General features: G+C 41.6%; 1 protein-coding gene and 1 long non-coding RNA gene across 5 annotated transcripts in view; one reads left to right on the forward strand and one right to left on the reverse strand.

The window, feature by feature from the left end:
- The window catches only part of LOC147258413 (NT-3 growth factor receptor-like), a 156,954-nt gene that overhangs the window by 76,217 nt on the left and 58,868 nt on the right, over positions 1 to 21,869 (reverse strand). For all 4 annotated transcript variants that reach the window (XM_086208289.1, XM_086208288.1, XM_086208287.1 and 1 more), the window contains 3 exons: positions 12,202 to 12,356; positions 9,188 to 9,330; positions 4,693 to 4,837 (listed from right to left, as the gene is read on the reverse strand). In XM_086208289.1, coding sequence (XP_086064415.1) covers positions 4,693 to 4,837; positions 9,188 to 9,330; positions 12,202 to 12,356 — 443 coding nt within the window. The remainder of the gene's footprint in view (positions 1 to 4,692; positions 4,838 to 9,187; positions 9,331 to 12,201; positions 12,357 to 21,869) is intronic.
- On the forward strand, positions 19,598 to 21,339 carry LOC147258414 (uncharacterized). The gene is made up of 3 exons (XR_015116757.1): positions 19,598 to 19,689; positions 20,022 to 20,230; positions 21,017 to 21,339. It is a non-coding gene; the product is annotated as an uncharacterized LOC147258414 (long non-coding RNA).

Raw genomic sequence — 21,869 nt, forward strand, 5'->3', positions numbered from 1 at the left:
TCTTGCTGTGAGGCGACAGTGCTAATACACACACACACACACACACACACACACACACACACACACACACACACACACACACACACACACACACACATACTAGGATTTGACTGAGTGTACACACAGAGAGGGAGTGTGTTGATGCATTGTGAATGGGCATGTTTAGAGGACACAGACCTCAGCAATACACTGATTCTATTAAGTCTCCATAAATCCTCTCCTTCATATGCTCAGTTTCTCTGCTTCAGGAGGAAATGACATCTGTTTTTCCTTCCCGAAAGAATATTGTCATCTTTATCACACTACAATCTGCTTTAACATCCAATAGTCAACGAATGTCCAGAGAGAACAGAGAGAGGTCTGTCCCTTTGAGGCTTTATTGACATCATAGTATCTATCTTCTGGAGCTGAGGTGGATCTGCATGATGTCACACATCAGGTTACAGTATTTCCTTTCAAAAGTGAACGATCCATTCTTTTTCATGTTTTGGCATCCATCTGTAATACAAGTTTTTATCATGTGAGAAATGTTTGTTGGTGTCATCAATCCAAAAGTAAGTATTTGTATTCTCACTTGTTTATCTGCAAGATGAAATTAATGAAACTGGAATAGAGGAGGGGAGCTAGGGTTGACATCCACAAAGACATCCACATAAACATAAAGTATGACCAAAATATAACACCGCACTTTCAAAGTCTTGTCAGAATACGCCATTGTGTCTGGGTTCATAAAATTATCCAAACGCAGGCCAGAAAACATCCGTTGACATCAAATGAAGAAAAAGTATGAAAAATTACCAAAGTGAGTTTATCAGCCAAGGCCAGCAAATGCTTTAATTTCATTGCAGTGAATGAACCAAAATGATGTAGCTGTAGAACTTTTGAATGGACTTTGCATCCAACAGCCAGAAAACTGACACAGCGCCGAAGCCAAGTATTCCCTTGAGGTGTAAAATTGATCAAATTTGTGTTTTTGTTCTATTTTCAACACATCATCATGCTCTTTGCATCTTGAAATGATGTTTGGATCCTGAACACAGAGTAGGTTTTTTTGTGATAAACGAGACACTGTGTAAATTCATGACACGTGAAATTGCTATACAAGAAATGTTTTACATTTGACATGAATATCTGAGTATCACATGCACGCACATGTGTGGTGTAGTGAAAGGCGGGTCAGGTACCGTAGATAATCTAGATGTGGTCAACAACAGGACAATTTATAAATAACCACCACTCTGGAATATATACAGCTCAACAATCAATGGGTTTACATGAAGAAGGTAATTACAAGACTACTGTCACGAAAGTACTGTAAACACACATTTTTATCGACACCATATTCCTGTATCTATCAAAATACAATAATATTCCAAAATGAGTCATGTAATTATCTGCCATAACCCGATAAAGATCATATTCTGGTTTCCAAAACCTGAATAAGACGTCCGGCAGGTGCCAGTTTTGACTGGAAGTTTGGGTCATGTGAACATGCTAATTGAAAAATTCCCCATAACAGAATTAATAATATATATAATATAACAGGTATTACTTTATGTCTGCATATGTTTGATTTGCAAGCAAACATTTTCTAACTGAAGATGGGAATTAGCTGATGCTAATTAGAGTGGTATCTTTACATATTGGCATGATGGCCCAAAGGTCAAGGTGAGAAATTCTAATTAACATGCCTGAAGTAGAGTTTATTCAATTACATTGCATTTGCTTATAGCTTTTGAGACGATTTGTTGGTTATTTTTAACCATAATGCCTTTGTATTTTTGTTTATGAATGAGTTTAATAGAACTTAATGAACTGGATTAGTGTTGTTGCCTAGGAATGTACCAGAAGTGGAGTGTGTTCATTGCATGTGATATTTCGGTTGTCCAAGGAATTGTTTATTTGGAACATGCCAACTAACATTTAATTGGAAATACAGCTGCAGTGGATATAAACACCTAAAATGGAATATTAACTCAACCAGAACATGGGTCTTAATTGCACCCATAGTGCAACATAGGGCATTCATGGTGCATTATAATGCACCTATAATGCATTATGACTACACTCCTAAAAATATATACTCTATTATGCTGCATTATATCAACAGTTAAAACCTCATAGATGTGGCTTTTAATGTATTATAAATTCCAAATTTTCAAGGTCAAATACCCAGGAATAGTTATACACTATAAGTTAATTGGTGTGTTTATAATACATTATCAATAACTATACACAGTCAACATCATTAATGTTATATATAAATTATGCAGTATATGTTATCATTAGAGGTGTTAAGTGAAGTTAGGCATATATTAACAAATCTACAATCATTCATCCTTTTACATAGAATATCAGCGTAGGTGCTAAAGTAAAGAATAGGTTTCAGACATAATTTATTTATAATTTTCTGCATTTTTGCACAATAATGCCTCATAAAGGAGCATGCATTCATTTGAATGCATAAAAATTATTACACTTTACATATTACTTACAATTATACTTATGATACTGCATAGAGTATTGTATGATATTATGACTCTTCTACTGTTGATTGTTGAGTGTGTATGGGTACTTATACTGTACTTATAATGCAATATAAATATAGTACTCATAGAAAGTATTACCTTTGATTTTTGAAATTGTCCTGTGACATTTATTTTACTCTACTTGAGAAGACTAGAAATGCTTTTAAAACTCTTTAAATTTTGTTTAAATAGACTGCTTATCATGATATTGAGATATCAAGACTGAAACCAGTCAAACCTTTTTTTTACTATAACTGCCTCCATAAATGTTGATCCATGATGTAGTCACTTACCCAGAAATTTATGTGACTGTTGTTCTTTGCAACTTAAACAAAAAAAACCCCACAAAATAGCAGACAACACAAATGTAAAATGCTCAAATGTATGTTTTGAATCACGTTTGTATTACAAATGTACAATTGTTAGTTTTTTACTTATGTTTTGTATTACATTTAAAGCTAATGAGAACTTAAGATCTTATGACACCTGAATTGTGAAAAACTGTTAATGGTTGTGAGGCATCTTTTGAAAAGTTTACTCCATCAGTGCCAAGTGATAATTATGCACTGAAACTGAGACATTCATGAACAACAAAAGCAGTGGGTTATCAAAAATTTTTCATGACAGTTGGCAATGGAGGTTTTCAGTTGTTGCAGTAGCAGCAAGCAGAGCAAAGAAAGCAGAAAGTGGGGCCATTTAGAGTTGAGCAATGTTTCACTCTGCACGTATTAGCAGCAGTGCCACCAAAGTAGCAATGGATAGCAGATCAGGTTTTGATGTTGAAAACTGACTCAGTAATGAGTAGCTCCAACATCATTGTTGATCACCTCATTCATCTTGGCATGCCTGATGCAAGTGTTTCCAAAAGGCTACTAGGACTGTTGCACCATGTGGTGATGATGGCTTCACGAAGGGCATCCACTGTCTGGAACTGATGCCCATTTTTGTAAACTTCCCTTGCCATCCATCCCCAAATGTTCTCAATTGGATTTAGATTAGGAGAACACGCAGAATGGTCCAAAAGAGTGATGTTATTCTCCTGGACAAAATTCTTGGTCAGACATGTATTGTGAATTGTCCGGCTGAAAAACCCAGTCATTACCACACAGACGAGGGCCCTCAGTCATGAGGGATGCCCGCTGCAACATCTCCACATAGCCAGCTGCTGTTTGACAGCCCTGTACCACCTGGAGCTGCATTGTTCCATTGAAAGAAAAAGCACCCCAAATCATGATGGTGCCCCCTCTACTGTGCCGCGTAGAAAACATCTCAGGTGGCATCTCCTTGTCATGCCAGTAACATTGGAAGCCATCAAGACCATCAAGGTTACTTTTTTTTCCTGTCAGAGAATAAAACTTTCTTCCACCTTTGAATGTCCCATGTTTGGTGCGCCCTTACAAAGTCCAAATGGACAATTTTGTGGCATTGAAGGAAACGTGGCCTTTGAAGATGTTTTTTTTGTTTTTAAAGCCCTTCCTTTGCAGATGCTGTTTGATGGTTATTGGGCTGCAGTCAGAAACAGTAATGGCCTTAATTTGGGACAAGGATCGTCCTGTGTCTTGACGGACAGACATTCAGATCCTCTGGCTCCGTGCCGGTGAGATTTTTTTGGGTCTACCACTTTATTTTTTTTGTTCCATAACCCTCAGGATCTTTTAAGAAATGCAAAATTACTGTCTCACTGCATCCAACCTCAGCAGCAAGGGCATGTTGTGAGAGGCCTTGTGTATGCAGCTCAACAAACCTACCACGTTCAAAGACAGTGAGCATTTTTGCCTTTGCCATCAAGAGATCTTTACAGTGTGATAACTTGACAGGAAATGACATGGAATCCAAATTTTTGCACAGAGTTTGGCTTTTATAGGCTGTGGTCTTAAACTTTGGATCAGCTGATGAACAGCCTATTTCAGTTAAATTGTTGTTTTCAATAAATTGCCTGTTCATGACTTTTGGTCTCTTGTTCCCATTTTTTTTCTTTTTGCACTTTGAAGCTTTACTGAGGACTTTCCTAAGAACCAACAGTGCAAAATGCAAATATTATGTAATTTTTTAACTGGTCTTAAGATTTTGATCAGGAGTGTGCGTGTGTGTGTGTGTGTGTGTGTGTGTGTGTGTGTGTGTGTGTGTGTGTGTGTGTGTGTGTGTGTGTGTGTGTGTGTCTTACAATGTACAGTGAGCTGGATAGAGGCGTTCGTCATGCCCACTATGTTGGTGGCGGTGCAGGTCAAGAGGAAGTTGTTGTCATCTCTGCTCACATTGACTAGAGTGATGTAAATGGAATGAATTGTGTTGTTGCCGTAGACCCGGGCCTGGAGGGAAAGCACAATCAAACATGTGAATAGACCTTTAACAGCTAGGGAGCACTTTGATTCACTCAGGTGGACAGCAGCTAATAAGATTAATTAAGATTGGCAATTAATATAACCAGCAAAGGTCAATCACACCAAACACAAGAGCAACTTTTGTCCCATTTACAAAAGAAAAGCACCAGTCTTGTTGCTTGTTGTCCTGTTTTTTATTTTAAACCACATGGTTCTGTGGGGTCTCCTCCTGGGACCGTCACCTATCGTTGTGGACGAGTTTGAGTGCCCTAGTGGCCCTGGGAGATATGCTATCACATCTCTCCCATTTTAGCTTCTCTCCACTGGCTTCCTGTAGGATCTAGAATCGACTTCAAAATCCTTCTGCTGACTTATAAGGCTCTTAATGATCAAGCTCCATCCTATTTGAAAGAACTTATTAGTCCCTACTGTCCTACCTGAGCACTCCGCTCCCAGAATGCAGGTCTTTTAGTGATTCCCAGTATTTCTAAAAACAGACTGGGAGGTAGAGCCTTCAGTTACCGGGCTCCTCTACTATGGAACCAGCTCTCTCCATGGGTCAGAGAGGCAGACACTTTAACTACGTTTAAGTCCAGGCTTAAGACTTTCCTTTATGACAGAGCTTTCAGTTAGGACTGGTTCAGGTAGCGCTGAACCATTGATAGCTATGCTGCTATAGGCTTAGACTGCTGGGGGACACACCAGGTTACATGGAGCCCTCTCCTCTCCTCTCCTCTCCATACATTTTGGAACTGTCATCACCATTACTTGTTGCACTTTGTAGTTTGGCCTTGGTGTCTCGCAGTCTCTCTGTGTTTCCACAGATCCACTGGAGCTCCATCTCTCTGCTCCAACCGCTGCCTGCATCGCCCCCCCGCCTGCGCTCCCCTCCCATGAACCAATCTGCCATCCAGTCCCCCATCAAGCTGGCTTGCTCTCTCTGCCTCCCCTACCAGAAGCTTCCTTCTTCAACTGTTATTAACATTTCCATGTTTTCCACATTTTGCATTGTAAACTGTTTTCTTCTCTGTAACAACATCTACTGCACGTCTGTCCATCCTGGGTGAGGGATCCCTCCTCTGTTGCTCACCCTGAGGTCTCTCAGATTTTTCCCTGTTAAAAGGGTTTTCGATGGAGTTTTTCCTCAGTCGATGTGAGGGTCAAAGGATAGAGGATGTTGTTATGATGCCATGTGAAGCCCTTTAAGACAAACTGTTTGTGAAAATGGGCTAATCAAATAAAATTGCCTTGCCTTGCCTTGCCTTGCCTTGCCTTGCCTTGCCTTGCCTATCGGGGCCATTTTGCCCCTGGTAGGATCACCCAAGGCAGCGTGGTCCAAGGCGAAGGTCCAGACAAAGAACAGTTCAACAGACCCCTCATGAAAGTTAAACCTAGGAGTTTGTGTACCCAGCCCGGAGGGGCACCGGGGCCCCACCCTGGAGCCAGGCCCGGGGTAGGGGCTCAATGGCGAGTGCCTGGTGGCCGGGCTTTAGTTCATCGGGTCTGGCCGGGCCTAGCCCCAATGGGATACATGGACAAGTCCTCCCATGGACCCACCAGGGGAACCGGAAGGGTCCAGTGCAATGTGGTTTGGGCAGCAGTCCAAGGCGGGAGCCTTGGCTGTCTGATCCCTCGGCATAGAAGCTGTTTTTTGGGACATGGAACGTTATCTCTCTGGCGGGGAAGGAGCCAGAGCTGGTGGAAGAGGATGAGATATAGTTGACCTCACCTCGACAAATAGCTCCAGGTCCAGAACCCAAGTCCTTGAAAGGGTGCTGGAGTTGCTCCGGGTGAGAGAGCCTGGGGGCTAACAAAAAGCCACCCCTGCCCTCTGCCTGTACGTTGGGCTTCACCCCGGTGGACAAAAGGGTTGCTTCCCTGCAACCTCAGGTCAGGGAATGGGTCCTGACTGTTGTCTGCGCTTATGTGCCGAACAGCAGTTCAGAATACCCACCCTTTTTGGAGGCCTTGGGAAGGGTGCTGGATGGTGCCCAGACTGGGGACTCCATTGTCCTACTGGGGGACTTCAACACTCACATGGGCATTGACAATGTGACCTGGAGGGGTGTGACTGGCAGAAATGGCAGGCCCGACCTGAACCTGAGTGGTGCTCAGTTATTGGACTTCTGTGCAGTCATTCGCAGTTTGTCCATAACTAACACCATGTTCGAACATAAGGATGCCCACTGGTGCATGTGGCTTTAGGACATCCTAGGTCATAGGTCTATGATCGATTTTATAGTCGTTGTCCTGTGACTGCATGTTCTGGATATTCAGGTGAAGAGAGGAGCTGAGCTGTCAACTGATCACCACCTGGTGGTGAGTTGGATCAGGTGGCAGGGGAAGACACCTCGCAGACGTGGCAGGCCCAAACGAGTAGTGAGGGTCTGCTGGGAAGGCTTGGCGGAAAAACCTGTCAGAATGATCTTCAACTCCCACCTCCTACCAGAGCTTTGACCACATCACGGGGGCAGTAGGGGACATTCACCCCGAATGAGCCATGTGCCGCTCTGCCATTTTTGACACGGCTGTTGTGAGCTGTGGTGTGGTCGTCAGTCAGAGGTGACGGGAGCCGTCAGGCTGAAAAAGGAGGCTTACAGGGCATGGTTGGGCTGTGGGTCTCCAGAGGCAGCCGACTGGTACCGGTAGGCCAAGCGGTGTGCAGCCATGGCAGTCACCAAGGCAAAAAACTCAGGCGTGGGAAGAGTTCGTTGAGGCCATGCAGAATGACTATCAGTCAGCTCTGAAAAGGTCTCAATAGAATTTGCAACAAAAAAAGAGAAATATTTCCACTAACAAAGACATTTACTTCAATTCAAAAAAGTTTCACAAATTAGAAACTGTGTTTTTTATGAATATTCATGGTGTGTAGATTATCCATTCCAGATTTGAGAAGTCAACATACACTGGTTCTCTATCTGGATCTCATCTGATGAAGTATACGTTTAAAACAAAAATGGTGAAATCTCCCTTTTGGCATTCTCATAAATAACATAAAAGTTTTTCAAATGCAACAGGGGGTGTCAGGCAAAGTTAATTTCTTACCTAAGATGTCAACAGTTACACTGCATATTAACTTCCACTTAACTTTTCCCTTAAGTGCCAAATTGGAAGCTAACTTCAGGGTCATTTCATTCAGTCTGCAGGGCCATCAGCAACCATTGTCAGCTAGCTGTTCGCGCACCCTCCTAGCCTGTCTGACAATATGATGCATTAAATAAGACAATCACACAAATTACACAACGTGAACTAAGTTAGCATTATTGTTCATCGAAATATAAAACAGAGTAAGCTAAAAACATGATACCAATCATTTAAATACTTTTTTGTGTACTTTTCATGGACTAGTACTAAGTCCACCAACTGACTGCTCCCTGGTTTGTGGTTGACTTTCTTGTTGTAGAAAAACATCATTGGTGTAGACAGTTGTCACTCAAACATGTCTGACCAATGAGGAAGTGTCTACCCACTGATATTTGTGTCAAAATGAAAGAAAAACGATTTCAAAACTTTTTTTGCTTCAATAAAAAAGCCCCCTTCAAATAATATAAAAAAAAGTTCAAATGATACTTTTGGGGGCAGGAGTCAATTTTATTTTTGCATTTAAACTGATTTTCCTCTTTGATTGAAAATATGGATTTTGATTAAAGCAGCTTTTTGGGAATTGAATAGTAAAGACACAAATGTCTTACCATAATATGGCCAAAAGATAAAAAGATCACTTCAATCAAAATAAATATTTTTAATAAAAAAATTCATTTCTATCAAAGAAAAGATTTTCTATCATAGAAAAACAGAATTCAAATGCACTTTTATTAATATTTTTGCATTGAAACACATTTTCTTTGATTGAAGAAGTTGTTTTGGATTGATATTAAGGTTTTTTTTGGTCAAAAACATATTTTTTTCATTGAAGCAACTTTTTTTAATTGAATAATAAAGACACAAATCTACTGCCATCGCTTAGAACTAATGATTATTAAATGTTAATTAATAAGAAGAGTCTGTGCGGATCATTGTTCATGAAAGCTTCAACTGCTATATGTTTGATATCAGTAATGGCAAGTGTTGTTGAAGAGATTATAAAAACTGTAGCAGATGTGGAATACTTCCTTTTTGACTATAAACTTGAAGCTGTAATTAAGAAGCTCTACTGTCAACGCTTAATTTCCCAAACTGTCATTTTTCTTTGATAAGGTCATTTTACTTGCCATGGCTGATTACTGAAACCACTTCCACCACTCTTTATTTCTGCTAAAAAAAAAAAAATTTCATGTACAACGTTGCAGCCTGCAACCCACATGTCGACAGGTTGTGTGTTTGATGAGCCCACCCTACCTCTTGTGAATCGAAGGTGTGCAAGCCATTAACAGGCCAGTCCACCTCAGGTAATGGAGAGCCAGAGCCATTGCATGTCGCTGTCACTTGATCACCTTCTATAACCGTGAGGTTGCTGTGGCTCACACTGATATCTGGCAGGTCTGGGATAGACAAAAAGAGAGAGAGAGAGAGAGAGAGAGAGAGAGAGAGAGAGAGAATATATTTCTCATATTGTTCTTAATAAATAGCATATACATATATATATATATATATATATATATATATATATATATATATATATATATATACACTTGTGTGTGTGTGTGTGTGTGTGTGTGTGTAAGTGTGTGTAAGTGTGTAAAAGTTTGGACACCTCATTTAATGCTTTTTCTTTATTTGAATGACTATTGACGTAGATGTTCACTGAAGGCATCAAAACTATGAATGAACACTTATGGAATTATGTAGTAAACAAAAAAGTGTGAAATAACTCAAAACATGATTTTAGATTATTCAAAATAGCCATCCTTTGCTTTGATTACTGCTTTGCACACTCTAACTATTCTCTTGATGAGCTTCATGAAGTACTCATCATCTTAAATGGTTTTCCAACAGTCTTAAAGGAGTTCCCAGATATGCTGAGCACTCGTTGGCCCTTTTGCCTTCACTCTACAGCCCATTTAACCCAAATGATGTTGACTGGGTTTAGGTCAGGTGACTGTGGAGGTCAGTTCATCTGGCACACCACTTCATCACTCTCCTTCTTGGTCAAATAGCCCTTACATAGCCTGGACTGAAGGTGTCTTTGAGGTCATTGCTGTTTGTCCACTACAATTGTTTCCGGTTGGTTGGCCAATTGCTGTTTGTCAGTCCAGAAGCTCCCACAGCATCTTAGCCCTGTTTTCCTTAACCACTTTTGGTGGTACGTTCCATTGGGATTTGGGTTCTTCTCGTCCTTACTGGGTACAGATGTTTCTGTACACTATCCTTGCCACTTGGTTGGCAGTGCGTACATCATGATGGCTGAGACTTTGTTCTTACTGTTCAGCTGACTTCTCAGCATTTGTCTTACTCTCTGAAGGTCTTTGGTAGTGCTTGACGTCCTTGCTGCCTCCTTGTTTTTTCCATTAAGGTGTGTTCACACTTGTGATGTCCGATTATATCGGCTGACCGATAATATCGGCCCGATATTGGCCCATTTATGTAATACCTGTTCATATCTGTATTGGATTTTCCTCTGATATTAAAAACCAATCATTGAAAGCCCAGGTTTTGCCTGTCCTCAAATGCGTGTGGGGTCCTGAGACCAGCGCAGTGCAAGCTTGATGACATCATCAAACCACGCCCAGAAGCAAAACAGCGGCAACAACAATGTGCAGCTAGTGGCTAATGAGCCTGCTTGCTTATCACTCAAAAATGTCCGTGGTCTGGAAGTTTCACTGGCAGATAAAAGGTATGCCATTTGTTAAAATTACAAGGCACTTGTCATGCGAGGGGGGGTAAGACTTCGTCTTACAACACTTCGAACTTAATTGCTCACATCAGGAACAAGCACCCCAAGGCACACGAAGACTTTGTGCAGCTAATGAAAGAGAAAACCCAAGGAAAGGAGGGCGCACTGAAAAAAAACAACCAAACTCCCACTAAAAGAGTCAGCGGAAAGAAGAAATAAATACAGTAAGGAACACCCTAGACAAAAAGCCATCACACAAATCATGTAGTGCATTGCCCTGGACAAACAGGCATTTTCAATAGTGCAAGACAGGGGATTCAGCAAACTAGTCAAGTTCCTTGAGCCACAATTTTCTATGCCGACTCGGAAGTATTTATCAGATGTTTGCCTCCCCGAAATGTACGGAGCTGTTCATGGGCAAGTCGAGAAGCTAATTTCAGATGCTGTTGCAATTAGCTTTACAACAGACATTTGGTCTTCCAGCGTTAGCCAGGTCAGCATGCTGTGCTTAACCGCACAATGGTTGGATACAGCAGAGCAGCAGTTTCAGTGTAGCAAGTTGTCCTACACTAAACTTTATTGGTTAACTGAAAGCTTTAAAAAGTGTGTGATCCAATCTGTAAGAAAAAGGGCATTAAAAATGAATATGGCTTTTCTATAAGTTGAAGTAATGTCTTAATTTTGTATGCATCTAACAGAGCACCAAGATGAACGTAGGTAATGTATACATTCCACAACAGGAGATATATAATGTGACCTAAATTAGAATGGGGGGAACAAAAACTCTTATTGTATATCGGTATCGGTTTACATCGGAATCGGAAATAAAGCATTTGGATAATATCGGCACATCGGATATTGGCAAAATGTCAATATCGGATATCCCTAGTTCACACCAAACGCCGCATGAATTTTCGTGCAAATTTGGCCGCAGGATTGATTCACGTCATTTGTGCGAAATTTTTTCCCCCACAAGAAGAATTTATTTCCACCATTTCTTTCCATCATCAGCCATGGCTGACGTTATAACCGTTGCTGACTTGTACCTGCTGTGGAAGTCCCCGATACAGCGGAAAACCAAATGCTGCCGTATCTAGATCCAGGGCACAATGCGGAAGTGCACAAAGCTGAGTGAATTTTACCGCCATCTCCAGGAACTGCGCCTGGATGACGGCTGTTTCCAGCGTTACTTCAGGCTGACAAGGGCCTAGTTTGATGACCTGTTGGGGAGGATCGGTGCCAGGATATCATGGATGGACACCAACTACAGACGCTGGGACCACTGACATCATTGTCGCTCAAGTTGAATATTTTTAACTTGCGCATCGACGTGAAAATTGTGTGGTGAAATTTGAGTATTCGCATTATTCACCTCTCTACATAGACTTTATGTGTTATCTTAACACGTGAAAAATCCACATCACGTTTGGTGTGAACACACCTTCAGTCTGTGGGATCCTAAGGTACTTGTAAAGGTACTTACAAAGTCAATATAAAAGGCGTAAAACCTGATTCGCCAGGATCACAGTGTAGATGGAGGTTTTGTATACTTTTGTTCTGTAATTTGCTTCAAACTTACCGCATCTGCTTATGTTCATTTCTTGCAGAAGTATCTTCTTTTTGCCACTAGCACAGTATAACCGTTGGCTGCTCAGACCCGCTTCTCCCCTTTGTTGCCATAGCTGTAGCCAGCGGATCTCACAGCCACAGTCAAACATCACGTCTTCTAAATGACTGCAGAGGAAAAGAAAAGGAATAAGCAATATGCAAAATATCAAGTTCAAACCTCCTTCTGACCATGAAACTTTCAAAGGGTGAGAGCAGCTTGGAAATAACAGTAAGTAATACATGACTGGAATGTTTACAGTTTAATTTCAATAAAAACTTATTTCTCATTTTCATTTCTCAATAGTAACTGTATTTGAAATTCTTTTTTTGTCCTTTTGTTTTTTGCCAGCTGAATTTGCAGTTTTAGTGTTGTGGAGGAATTTTGTGTTATGAAGGAATTCATCAGACCCAATAAACAGGCTGTAGACCCAGAGATGGCCTACACTGGACACTTTAATGGATGTCCATAACAGATGTACAAGGTTCGATGTGAGATGAGGTTAAGTCAGCTCCCCCAGAACATCTGAGTTCCACACCTCGTAAACAGTCATATTAATAATGTTGGACACTACCAGTAACATCTATTTGGAACACAGCTATGCATCAGGATATTGCTTGCATTGAAGTGTCAGCTTTACTATCAGTAAGTATTATAATCATGAATTTACAATTATAAAACACCTTAAGGAGGTCATCTTCATTTCACCAATTATTGACATCAACACGAATAATTACAAAATGACTGCAGGAAATACAGCGTTATACAGTTTGAAATAGATATCTCCTACCTCTAGCATGTATCTACACATTTCCTGGTAATCAGTCCATGGTTCCATTCCATTGCATATTGTATATGCTCTTGTGTTTTATTTTACATTACATGGATTTACACTCGTTAACTTGATATAACCAACAAATAAACTAAACCACAACTTGCTCATCCCTACTCTCTCCTAACCTTTAAAAAAGTCTTCCTATTTCCTGATTCACATAATGGAGTTGAGTCCCCATAAACAGAGTGTTCACAAATAGTTGTCTCTCCAACACCTTAGGAAAACCTGGTTTGCGTGAGCACACACACACAGGCCCACACGAACACACAGACACACACACACACACACTGAGGAGAGATGAAGAAGATACTTGCCATGCTGCAGGCATGCTGTGATGAATGTTACCTATCAAGTGTGTGTTCAAGTGTTTGCTAAGGGGAAGAGTAATGAACCTTTGTTGATCTGAACCCTGAGCTGAGTGTTCTCTCTCTCTCTCTCACACACACACACACACACACACACACACACACACACACACACACACACACACACACACACACACATACCTTTGCTATCAATAATTGTATTATTCCAGCCAAAGGTTTGATAAAGTGGGTGTGTCAGCAGCAGCCTATTGTGTAGAATGTGCAGAAGGAACTACCCTCAAATAGAAATAACAAGCAACTGGTATTTCACAAAATTCCTAATATCATTTTGAATAGAATGTGTATTTAGCAGATCAGGGAAGTAACAGCAGCAAACTGTCACTCACACAATCTTCATTCTACAGAGCAACCTTGCAGGTTGTCAAGATGTGAAGAAATGTTGCTAATAATATAAAAGAGAAATCAACTCTGCATTGGGCTGGTTATTCTCTGTGGTTCAGAACTCTCATTAGCACATCTGTGAAGTGGAGTGATTTTCCTTTTACATGCCAGACACAGAAGTGGGATCATAATAAGGCGGAGGAGGTTCGATGTTCAGCATGCCTCAGTACTGAGTGAAGCTTTGTCATCTGTTACACTTAACTTGCAGAAGAGGGGCTATTATGAGATGTGGAAAAAATATTTAAATAAAAACACAGTATAAATATGAGAAGGCACTAAATTTTGGATAGCAATCAACCAAGCTGTGGTCGCGCTGACAAGAAGGGAGACTTTTGTACATAAATGAAACCTCTCCTCACCTGGCCCCAGTCAGTATATTATTTCACTTGGGCTGTGCTAAAAAACTGATTTTAAATTTTAAATGAGTAGTAAAATACCACGTCCAATCCTATGTATTAAAAACACAAAACACAATACAAGGAGTTGGATAAAGCAAATGCAATTTGCAAGCCTTTAATGCTATCATAAAATATTCAGGAAACACACCACCTAATCAGACACCATGAAGATGTAATATACCACCAGCACATCTCAAGCTAGGAAGATTACATCATCCATGATGCATTTTATTTGTCATGATTTACCCACTAGAGTGTGGTTAAAAACAACAGCTTTGTTTTATGGTTAACACAATGGAGCCGCACTATGCCACGCTTACCCATAAACACATTATGGAGGTAGCTGTGCCCAGGATGTATGAAGAGGTGAAGCTATGAGTAGAAATATCTCATGGCTCAGCAGCAAGAGAGTCCCTTATGTGCAACAACTGGATGACAGCTGGACATCAAAAGCCACTGAGTTGTATTTTATGATTACATAGCACCACATCATTGAGGACTGTGGAAACGTCTCCCAGTTTCAGTCCGGGATGCAGACACCCTCTCTGCCTTTAAGAGCAGACTTAAGACCTTCCTTTTTGATCAGGCTTATAGTTGGGCTGCTTAGGCTGGCCCTTAGATATGCTGCTACAGGCTTAGACTGCCGGGGGATCTCCCATGGTGCACTAGGCTTCTCTCTCCTTCTCTTCCTCCTATATGTGTCATATATAAATCATACTCATACGTGTTACAAACTTGTCTTCTTTAGGTTTAGGCATAACATATTGTAGCTAGGGTTTGTGCTGTGAGAGCTCATGGTCAATGTGTGTCTTGCATAGTATATTGTCACATGTACTTCTCATCCAGCAGGTAACTAACTAGTATGAACAAATGGTTTTTAATCATGAGTCAGAATACAGAGGTGTGTAATAAAGTAGGAGTCCTGATGATCCTTACCAACATATCAATCATTAATGGCACACACTCAACATGTTCAACTACATTTTTTAGTCTCTGTATGGCACTCTGTGAGCTCATCCTAATTAAAGTCCTTTCATTAGCAGCCTCTGTAAAGGTCTTCAAATCACGCTTTTACCACCATGCAGGTTGATGGAGTTTATCTGATGACATGCAGCAAATGCACATCTTTGCTCCTCTGACACCAACTTAATTATATTCCTCATCTACCTAGCCAGGGGAGTAAATGAGTTCTTCCACTGTGGTGCTGATAACCTCTCTTTCATTAATACAGCACTGATAAGTTCCAGCTTTCATTAAAAGTGTGGACTGAGATACAAGCTGGAAATGGGTCATTAGGGTGAGAGAAGAAGGTGAGGCTATGTCAGACTGGATCATTGTGCAATTTTTCATTCCACGACTAATTAGCATTTTGATTTTATACCTTTTCTGCTGTTGAACATTACTAACATAACATGTACATGCATTGTATCAGTCTATTGGTTTAAAAGAAAACTCTTGGTACGAAAAAAAAAACCCAAAACTTCTTAACCCTCTGAAGAGATGTGGGTCTGTGGAAGCCGTTTTCAATGTTTACTAAAATAAAAATAATGGAACAAATATTTTTTTCAACCCTAAACTCACAACCCTTGGCTTATTTTTTCAAAGAGTGCAGGACAGCAGGTCTGGTGTGTGGCAGAAAGGTTGCAACATTGTTATATTTCAATCCTGAGTACATGTCTGTTCCTACATTTTTACAGAATCTTTCTCGTCTGTGTGCGTGAACTTTAGCAAAACTTATAAATAGCTCTGTGTGGGGCTCCTTATCATTCAATCTATCGGCTCCTTATCACTCAAATCATTAGTATGTCAAAACGAATGTCTTTCCAGAAGGCCGTCATTATAACTAAAAATGAGCGTAAAACGTGTACGTTCATTTCGATGCAAGCTGTGGCATTTATCAAATTTATCCAAATTTAGATTTGATGTGAGGTGACTTGTGGTTCATGGACAGGAGTCAGAGAGTTGTTTTAACAGCAGATGTCATGTAATTGATGAAGATGTTTGCTTCACGACAAATCCTTATGGTAAATGTGTAGCTGATTAATTATAAATAATTTTTAAATATATAACTGTGTACGGGCTGCACTGTGGCCTCACAGCAAGAAGGTTCTGGGTTTGAGTCCCGGCTCGGGCACGGGATCTTTCTATGTGGAGTTTGCATGTTCTCCCTGTGCCTGCGTGGGTTCTCTCCGAGTACTCCGGCTTCCTCCGACAGTCCAAAGACATGCAGTTGGGGACTAGGCTGATTTGATATTCTAAATTGACCATAGGTATGAATGTGAGTGTGAATGGTTGTTTGTCTTTGTATGTTGGCCCTGCGATGGACTGGCGACCTGTCTAGGGTGAACCCCGCCTCTCGCCCGTTGACGCTGGGATAGGCTCCAGCCCCCCCGTGACCCTTAATGTAGGAAAAAGCGGAAGACAATGGATGGATGGATAACTGTGTACCGAATTACCCTTTCAATTTGAATTGGTGCATGGAATGCTGCTTTAATTAGGCACAGGTCGACAAAAAATCCCTTATTGATAGTAATTATTATATTTGTGCTGCCTTCTTGGTAACGACTTCCTATCTTTCTGTACTGAAAAGATTGTGAATATCAGAACAAAGATTGCCAGTAATGGAGGACAGACTATAGTTCCCATAGAACCTCCCAGACTTGGTGCATACTTGGACAGCTTCTCCCCATTAGACCTGTCAGACTTTACTTCTGCAGTTACTTCCTCCAAGTCAGCCACTTGTCTGCTGGATCCCATCCCGACAAGCCTACTTAAGGATGCCTTCCCTCTCGTCAACACGTCCATATTAAATCAAATTACTCTTTCCTTAGTCACAGGTTATGTGCCACAGGCCTTTAAGGTGGTTGTCATTGACCCTTTACTTAAAAAACCTTCTCTTGGCCCAGATATATTAGCCAACTATAGGCTGATATCCAACCTCCCCTACATCTCCAAGATCCTTGAGAAGGTTGTCCTGGAGCAGCTACATGAACATCTGCACAGCAACGAGCTCTTTGAAGCCTTCCAGTCTGGATTCCGAGAACACCATAGCACTGAAACAGCACTGGTCAAAGTCTCTAATGATCTTCTTATAGCTTCAGACAGAGGTCTTGTCTCTGTACGTGTACTTTTGGACCTCAGTGCTGCATTTGACACCATCAACCACAGCATCCTGCTTCAGAGACTAGACTATGAAATTGGGATTAAAGGACCTGCCCTAAAATGGTTTAAGTCATACTTATCTGACAGGTTTCAGTTTGTTAATGTTAAGAATGACCATTCGGAGTATAGCAGAGTTACCTATGGTAGACCACAGGGTTCAGTTTTAGGACCGATTCTCTTCACTCTTTACATGCTCCTACGAGGTGACATAATCCGGAAGCACTCAATCAACTTTCACTGTTATGCGGATGACACGCAACTCTACTTGTCGATGGAGCCAGACGACACAAGCCAGTTTACTAATCTACAAGACTGCCTGAAAAACATTAAATCCTGGATGTCCTCTAACTTCTTACTGCTAAATTCAGATAAAACTGAGGTCATTATGTTTGGACCTAAACACCTCAGGGACACGCTCTCTTATCGGATCACTACTCTAGTAGGCATCACCCTGACCCCGAGTACAACTACAAGGAACCTTGGGGTCATTTTTGACCAGGACCTTTCCTTCAGCTCCCACATAAAGCATGTGACTTGGACCGCCTTCTTCAATCTGCGAAGTATCACTAAGATTAGGAATATCCTTTCCCAGAGTGATGCTGAGAAACTGGTGCATGCATTTATCACTTCTAGGCTGGACTACTGCAACTCTCTCCTGTCAGCATGCCCTAAATACTCCCGAAAGAGTCTCCAGCTGGTCCAGAACGCTGCAGCGAGGGTTTTGACGGGAGTTCTCCCACTTTAGCTTCTCTCCACTGGCTTCCTGTAGGATCTAGAATCGACTTCACAATCCTTCTGCTGACTTATAAGGCTCTCAATGATAAAGCTCCATCCTATTTGAAAGAACTCATTAGTCCCTACTGTCCTACCTGAGCACTCGGCTCCCAGAATGCAGGTCTTTTACTGATTCCCAGTATTAATAAAAACAGACTGGGAGGTAGAGCCTTCAGTTACCGGGCTCCTTTACTGTGGAACCAGCATCTCTCCATGGGTCAGAGAGGCACACACTCTAACTACGTTTGAGTCCAGACTTAAGACTTTCCTTTATGACAGAGCTTTCAGTTAGGACTGGTTCAGGTAGCTCTGAACCATTGATAGCTATGCTGCTATAGGCTTAGACTGCTGGGGGACACATCAGGTTACATGGAGCCCTTCCCTCCTCTCCTCTCCCCTCCTCTCCTCTCCTCTCCTCTCCTCTCCTCCTCTCCTCTCCTCTCTCCTCCTCTCCTCCCCGTACATTTTGGAACAGTCATCACCATTACTTGTTGCACATTGTAGTTTGGCCTTGGTGTCTCGCAGTCTCTCTGTGTTTCCACAGATCCACCGGAGCTCCATCTCTCTGCACAAACTGCCGCCTGCATCACCCCCCTACCCCCCTTTTTTATCCCCTACTGTTACACCAGCCTGCGCTCCCTCCCATGAACCAGTCTGCCATCCAGTCCCCCATCAAGCTGGCTTGCTCTCCCTGCCTCCCGTACCAGAAGCTTCCTTCTTCAACTGTTATTAACATTTCCATGTTTCCCACATTTTGTATTATAAACTCCTTTCTTGTCTGTAACATCTACTGCACGTCTGTCCGTCCTGGGTGAGGGATCCCTCCTCTGTTGCTCTCCCTGAGGTTTCTCAGATTTTTCCCTGTTAAGAGGGTTTTCTATGGAGTTTTTCCTCAGTCGATGTGAGGGTCTAAGGGGAGAGGATGTTGTTATCAGTGACGTGCGGTGAGGTTCATGGCTGGTGAGGCACTGACTTAATCACAATCAGATCTGTAAACATATGAAAAAAAACTGCATTTAATAATAAAAGACAGACAAAAAATGTTCTCCATGTTTTGGCTTCTGTCTGCCATAGCTTCTTCAGCGCTTTGGATACTTTAGCGTTAACCTCCTGCTTCGATTGAAAATCCAATTTAGAAAATTGTTTTAGCTTAGAAATGTAATCCTCCATCATGAAATTACAGCCACTCAGGAGAAAAAAAAATAACTGAATGACTGCACTTGACTTTCCTTACAGTAAATTGTAGCCCGCTGTCACTTATTGTACAGCGGAGTGGAGGAGGCGCAAGCAGAATCCCTGGGCTCACTGGCGCCTCCTCCACGAGGCAGGAGAACTGCGTGCCTCACCCCGCACCTGTCATTTTACAGTAGTTTCAATCATAGAGACGTGTCCCAGAGAGAGCGCATAGCAGGTCACATGACTAGACTAAGGAAGTAGAGCGAAGTTGAGAATGCTGCTTCGTTTTTCTCCTGCTGTGATCTCAGCAAACAATTGTTCATATCTTCAGTATTTTGTGGCATCGTTGGTATGTAGCTGTCTTAGGAGATAACTAAGTTCATAATTCCTTATTTGGAGTCATGTAAAATTGTTATTGACAATGTAAGACGATCGTTTGAAATAGCTAACGTCAGTCGGAAATCCTTGTTCCTATTCTATGCTAACTAGCGTTCTGCCTCCATCTAGTGGCCATTTTGTGTTATGCACTCTTCATGGTGATCATTAAGGATACATAGGATTCTTACACGTGTTCAATGATAAATATAAATACAGTGATTTGATACATAATTTAGTAAATAATTTTGACAATTGCCATACATAATTGGTAATAAATATCATCTCTGTTTACATCAATTGAAGAGGGTGGCATGGTGGTGCAGTGGTCAGCGCTGTCGCCTCACAGTAAGAAGCTTCTGGGTTTGAGTCCCGGCTCGGGAACGGGATCTTTCTTTGTGGAGTCTGCATGTTCTCCCTGTGCCTGTGTGGGTTCTCTCAGGGTACTCCGGCTTCCTCCCACAGTCCAAAGACATCAAGAGGGGACGAGGCTGATTGGATGCTCTAAATTGACAGTAGGTATGACCTGTCCAGGATGTACCCTACCTCTCACCCATAGCTGCTGGGCTAGGCTCCAGCCCCCCCACGACTCTTAATAGGAACAAGCGGAAGACATTGGATGGATGGATATAGCTCTAACAATTCAGTGAGGTCAGACTATTTCTTCTTTACCTTATTTCAAATAAAACAGTGTTTCTTCTAATTGGGTAAAACTAAGTTGTATCAAATGTTTAACCATTAAAAGATTTTATTATCCATCCTAGATGTGGAAATTTAAATATTCAAACCTCTTCCATAGTCTGACTGTGGAAATGCTGTTGACCACATCCACACTGCATTATTTTGCTTGCCTTCTACACCTGATTTAAGGCTCCCAACAACACTCAATCGTGCGTGTCTACTGGACTTGTGAGTGTCTCCACTTCAGCCTCTGAAAAGTTTTTTTTTTTCTTTTCTGTCAGCTTACGTCTCTCCATGTCGTAAACTCTAGGGATGCGGCTTCTAAACTGCGGGTTCATAGAGGGCGTGATATGATAAATACAGTAGATTTCAGCCTCCAAATTTATGAACAGTTGCTCATTCTTACGCTGGGATTGGTGTGATACGCATGTTTCGTAAATCTTAAGTGAGTTCTGTCGCACGCTGATTTCTCCGCTCATATTTGCACTGGTTTGTATACTCATTTGATAAATGAGGGCCATTGTGTTCAATCAGGGCTGTTTGAATAATGACTGGTGTCACGTCCCCATGGTCATGGGCATGGGGGCGTGGCATCATTTGGGACTTCCTTCCCTTCCCAGGTTGGAGCTTTACGGGGCGGAGCTGCTGACTAATTGGGAGCACCTGGGCCCCGGCGTCTCCCAGCTATAAAGCAGGCGGCCAACCTGGCCGACTGGCTCTCGCTCACTCCTCCTGGCCCACGTCGGAGCGATGGTTGTGTTTCTTGAGTTATGTCTTGTTTAGTTCTCTGCATCCATCACACCGCGCACATACACCCCCTGTACACTCATGCACACACTCGCACTCACCACTGACACTACTGATAACCACACTCCATTGTATGTTATGGTTTGCCTTGTTTTGATTTTGCATTGTTAATAATAAATTATTAGTTGTGTGTGACGTTGACTCCGCGTTTCCCTCCTTCGATGTCACGATCTGTGAGCCGGGTCGTGACACTGGGTCTTTGAACAAAAGTCCAGTAAAAGGGCCCTCCAGTTTTTCCATGACTGGACTGCATTTGCCCCCTCCTTGTGGCTGGGCCCCAGAAAGCCTTGCTATTTTCTGCCTTATTGTGGGCATGTGCTCATTGTTAAATTTGTATTCTGTATCCTAATTTCAATTTTATTTAAATCAATGAACACGGATATTCAAGACGGCCTCTCTCCTTCATGTTTGTTGAAGATAAACATGCTTTATTCCTCACAGTTTTGATTAGTATTGATTTGTTTGACCAAAATCACATTTCATCACAAAAAACAAATACTAACAATTGTGATTTAGCAGGGGTAAATGTCACATATTAACCATATATGTCATATTTTATGGTCTATATTGCTTGTAATTAAGATAAGGTCAACATATCCGAAGTATTTTTACAAAAACAGTTATGACTGTATTGTTTTAAGATCCCAATAATGGTATGGATATACC

Source organism: Aulostomus chinensis, chromosome 7, assembly GCF_037954235.1.
Source record: "Aulostomus chinensis isolate RoL2024-O1b breed Wild chromosome 7, RoL_Achi_v1.0, whole genome shotgun sequence".
Classification (NCBI taxonomy): domain Eukaryota; kingdom Metazoa; phylum Chordata; class Actinopteri; order Syngnathiformes; family Aulostomidae; genus Aulostomus; species Aulostomus chinensis.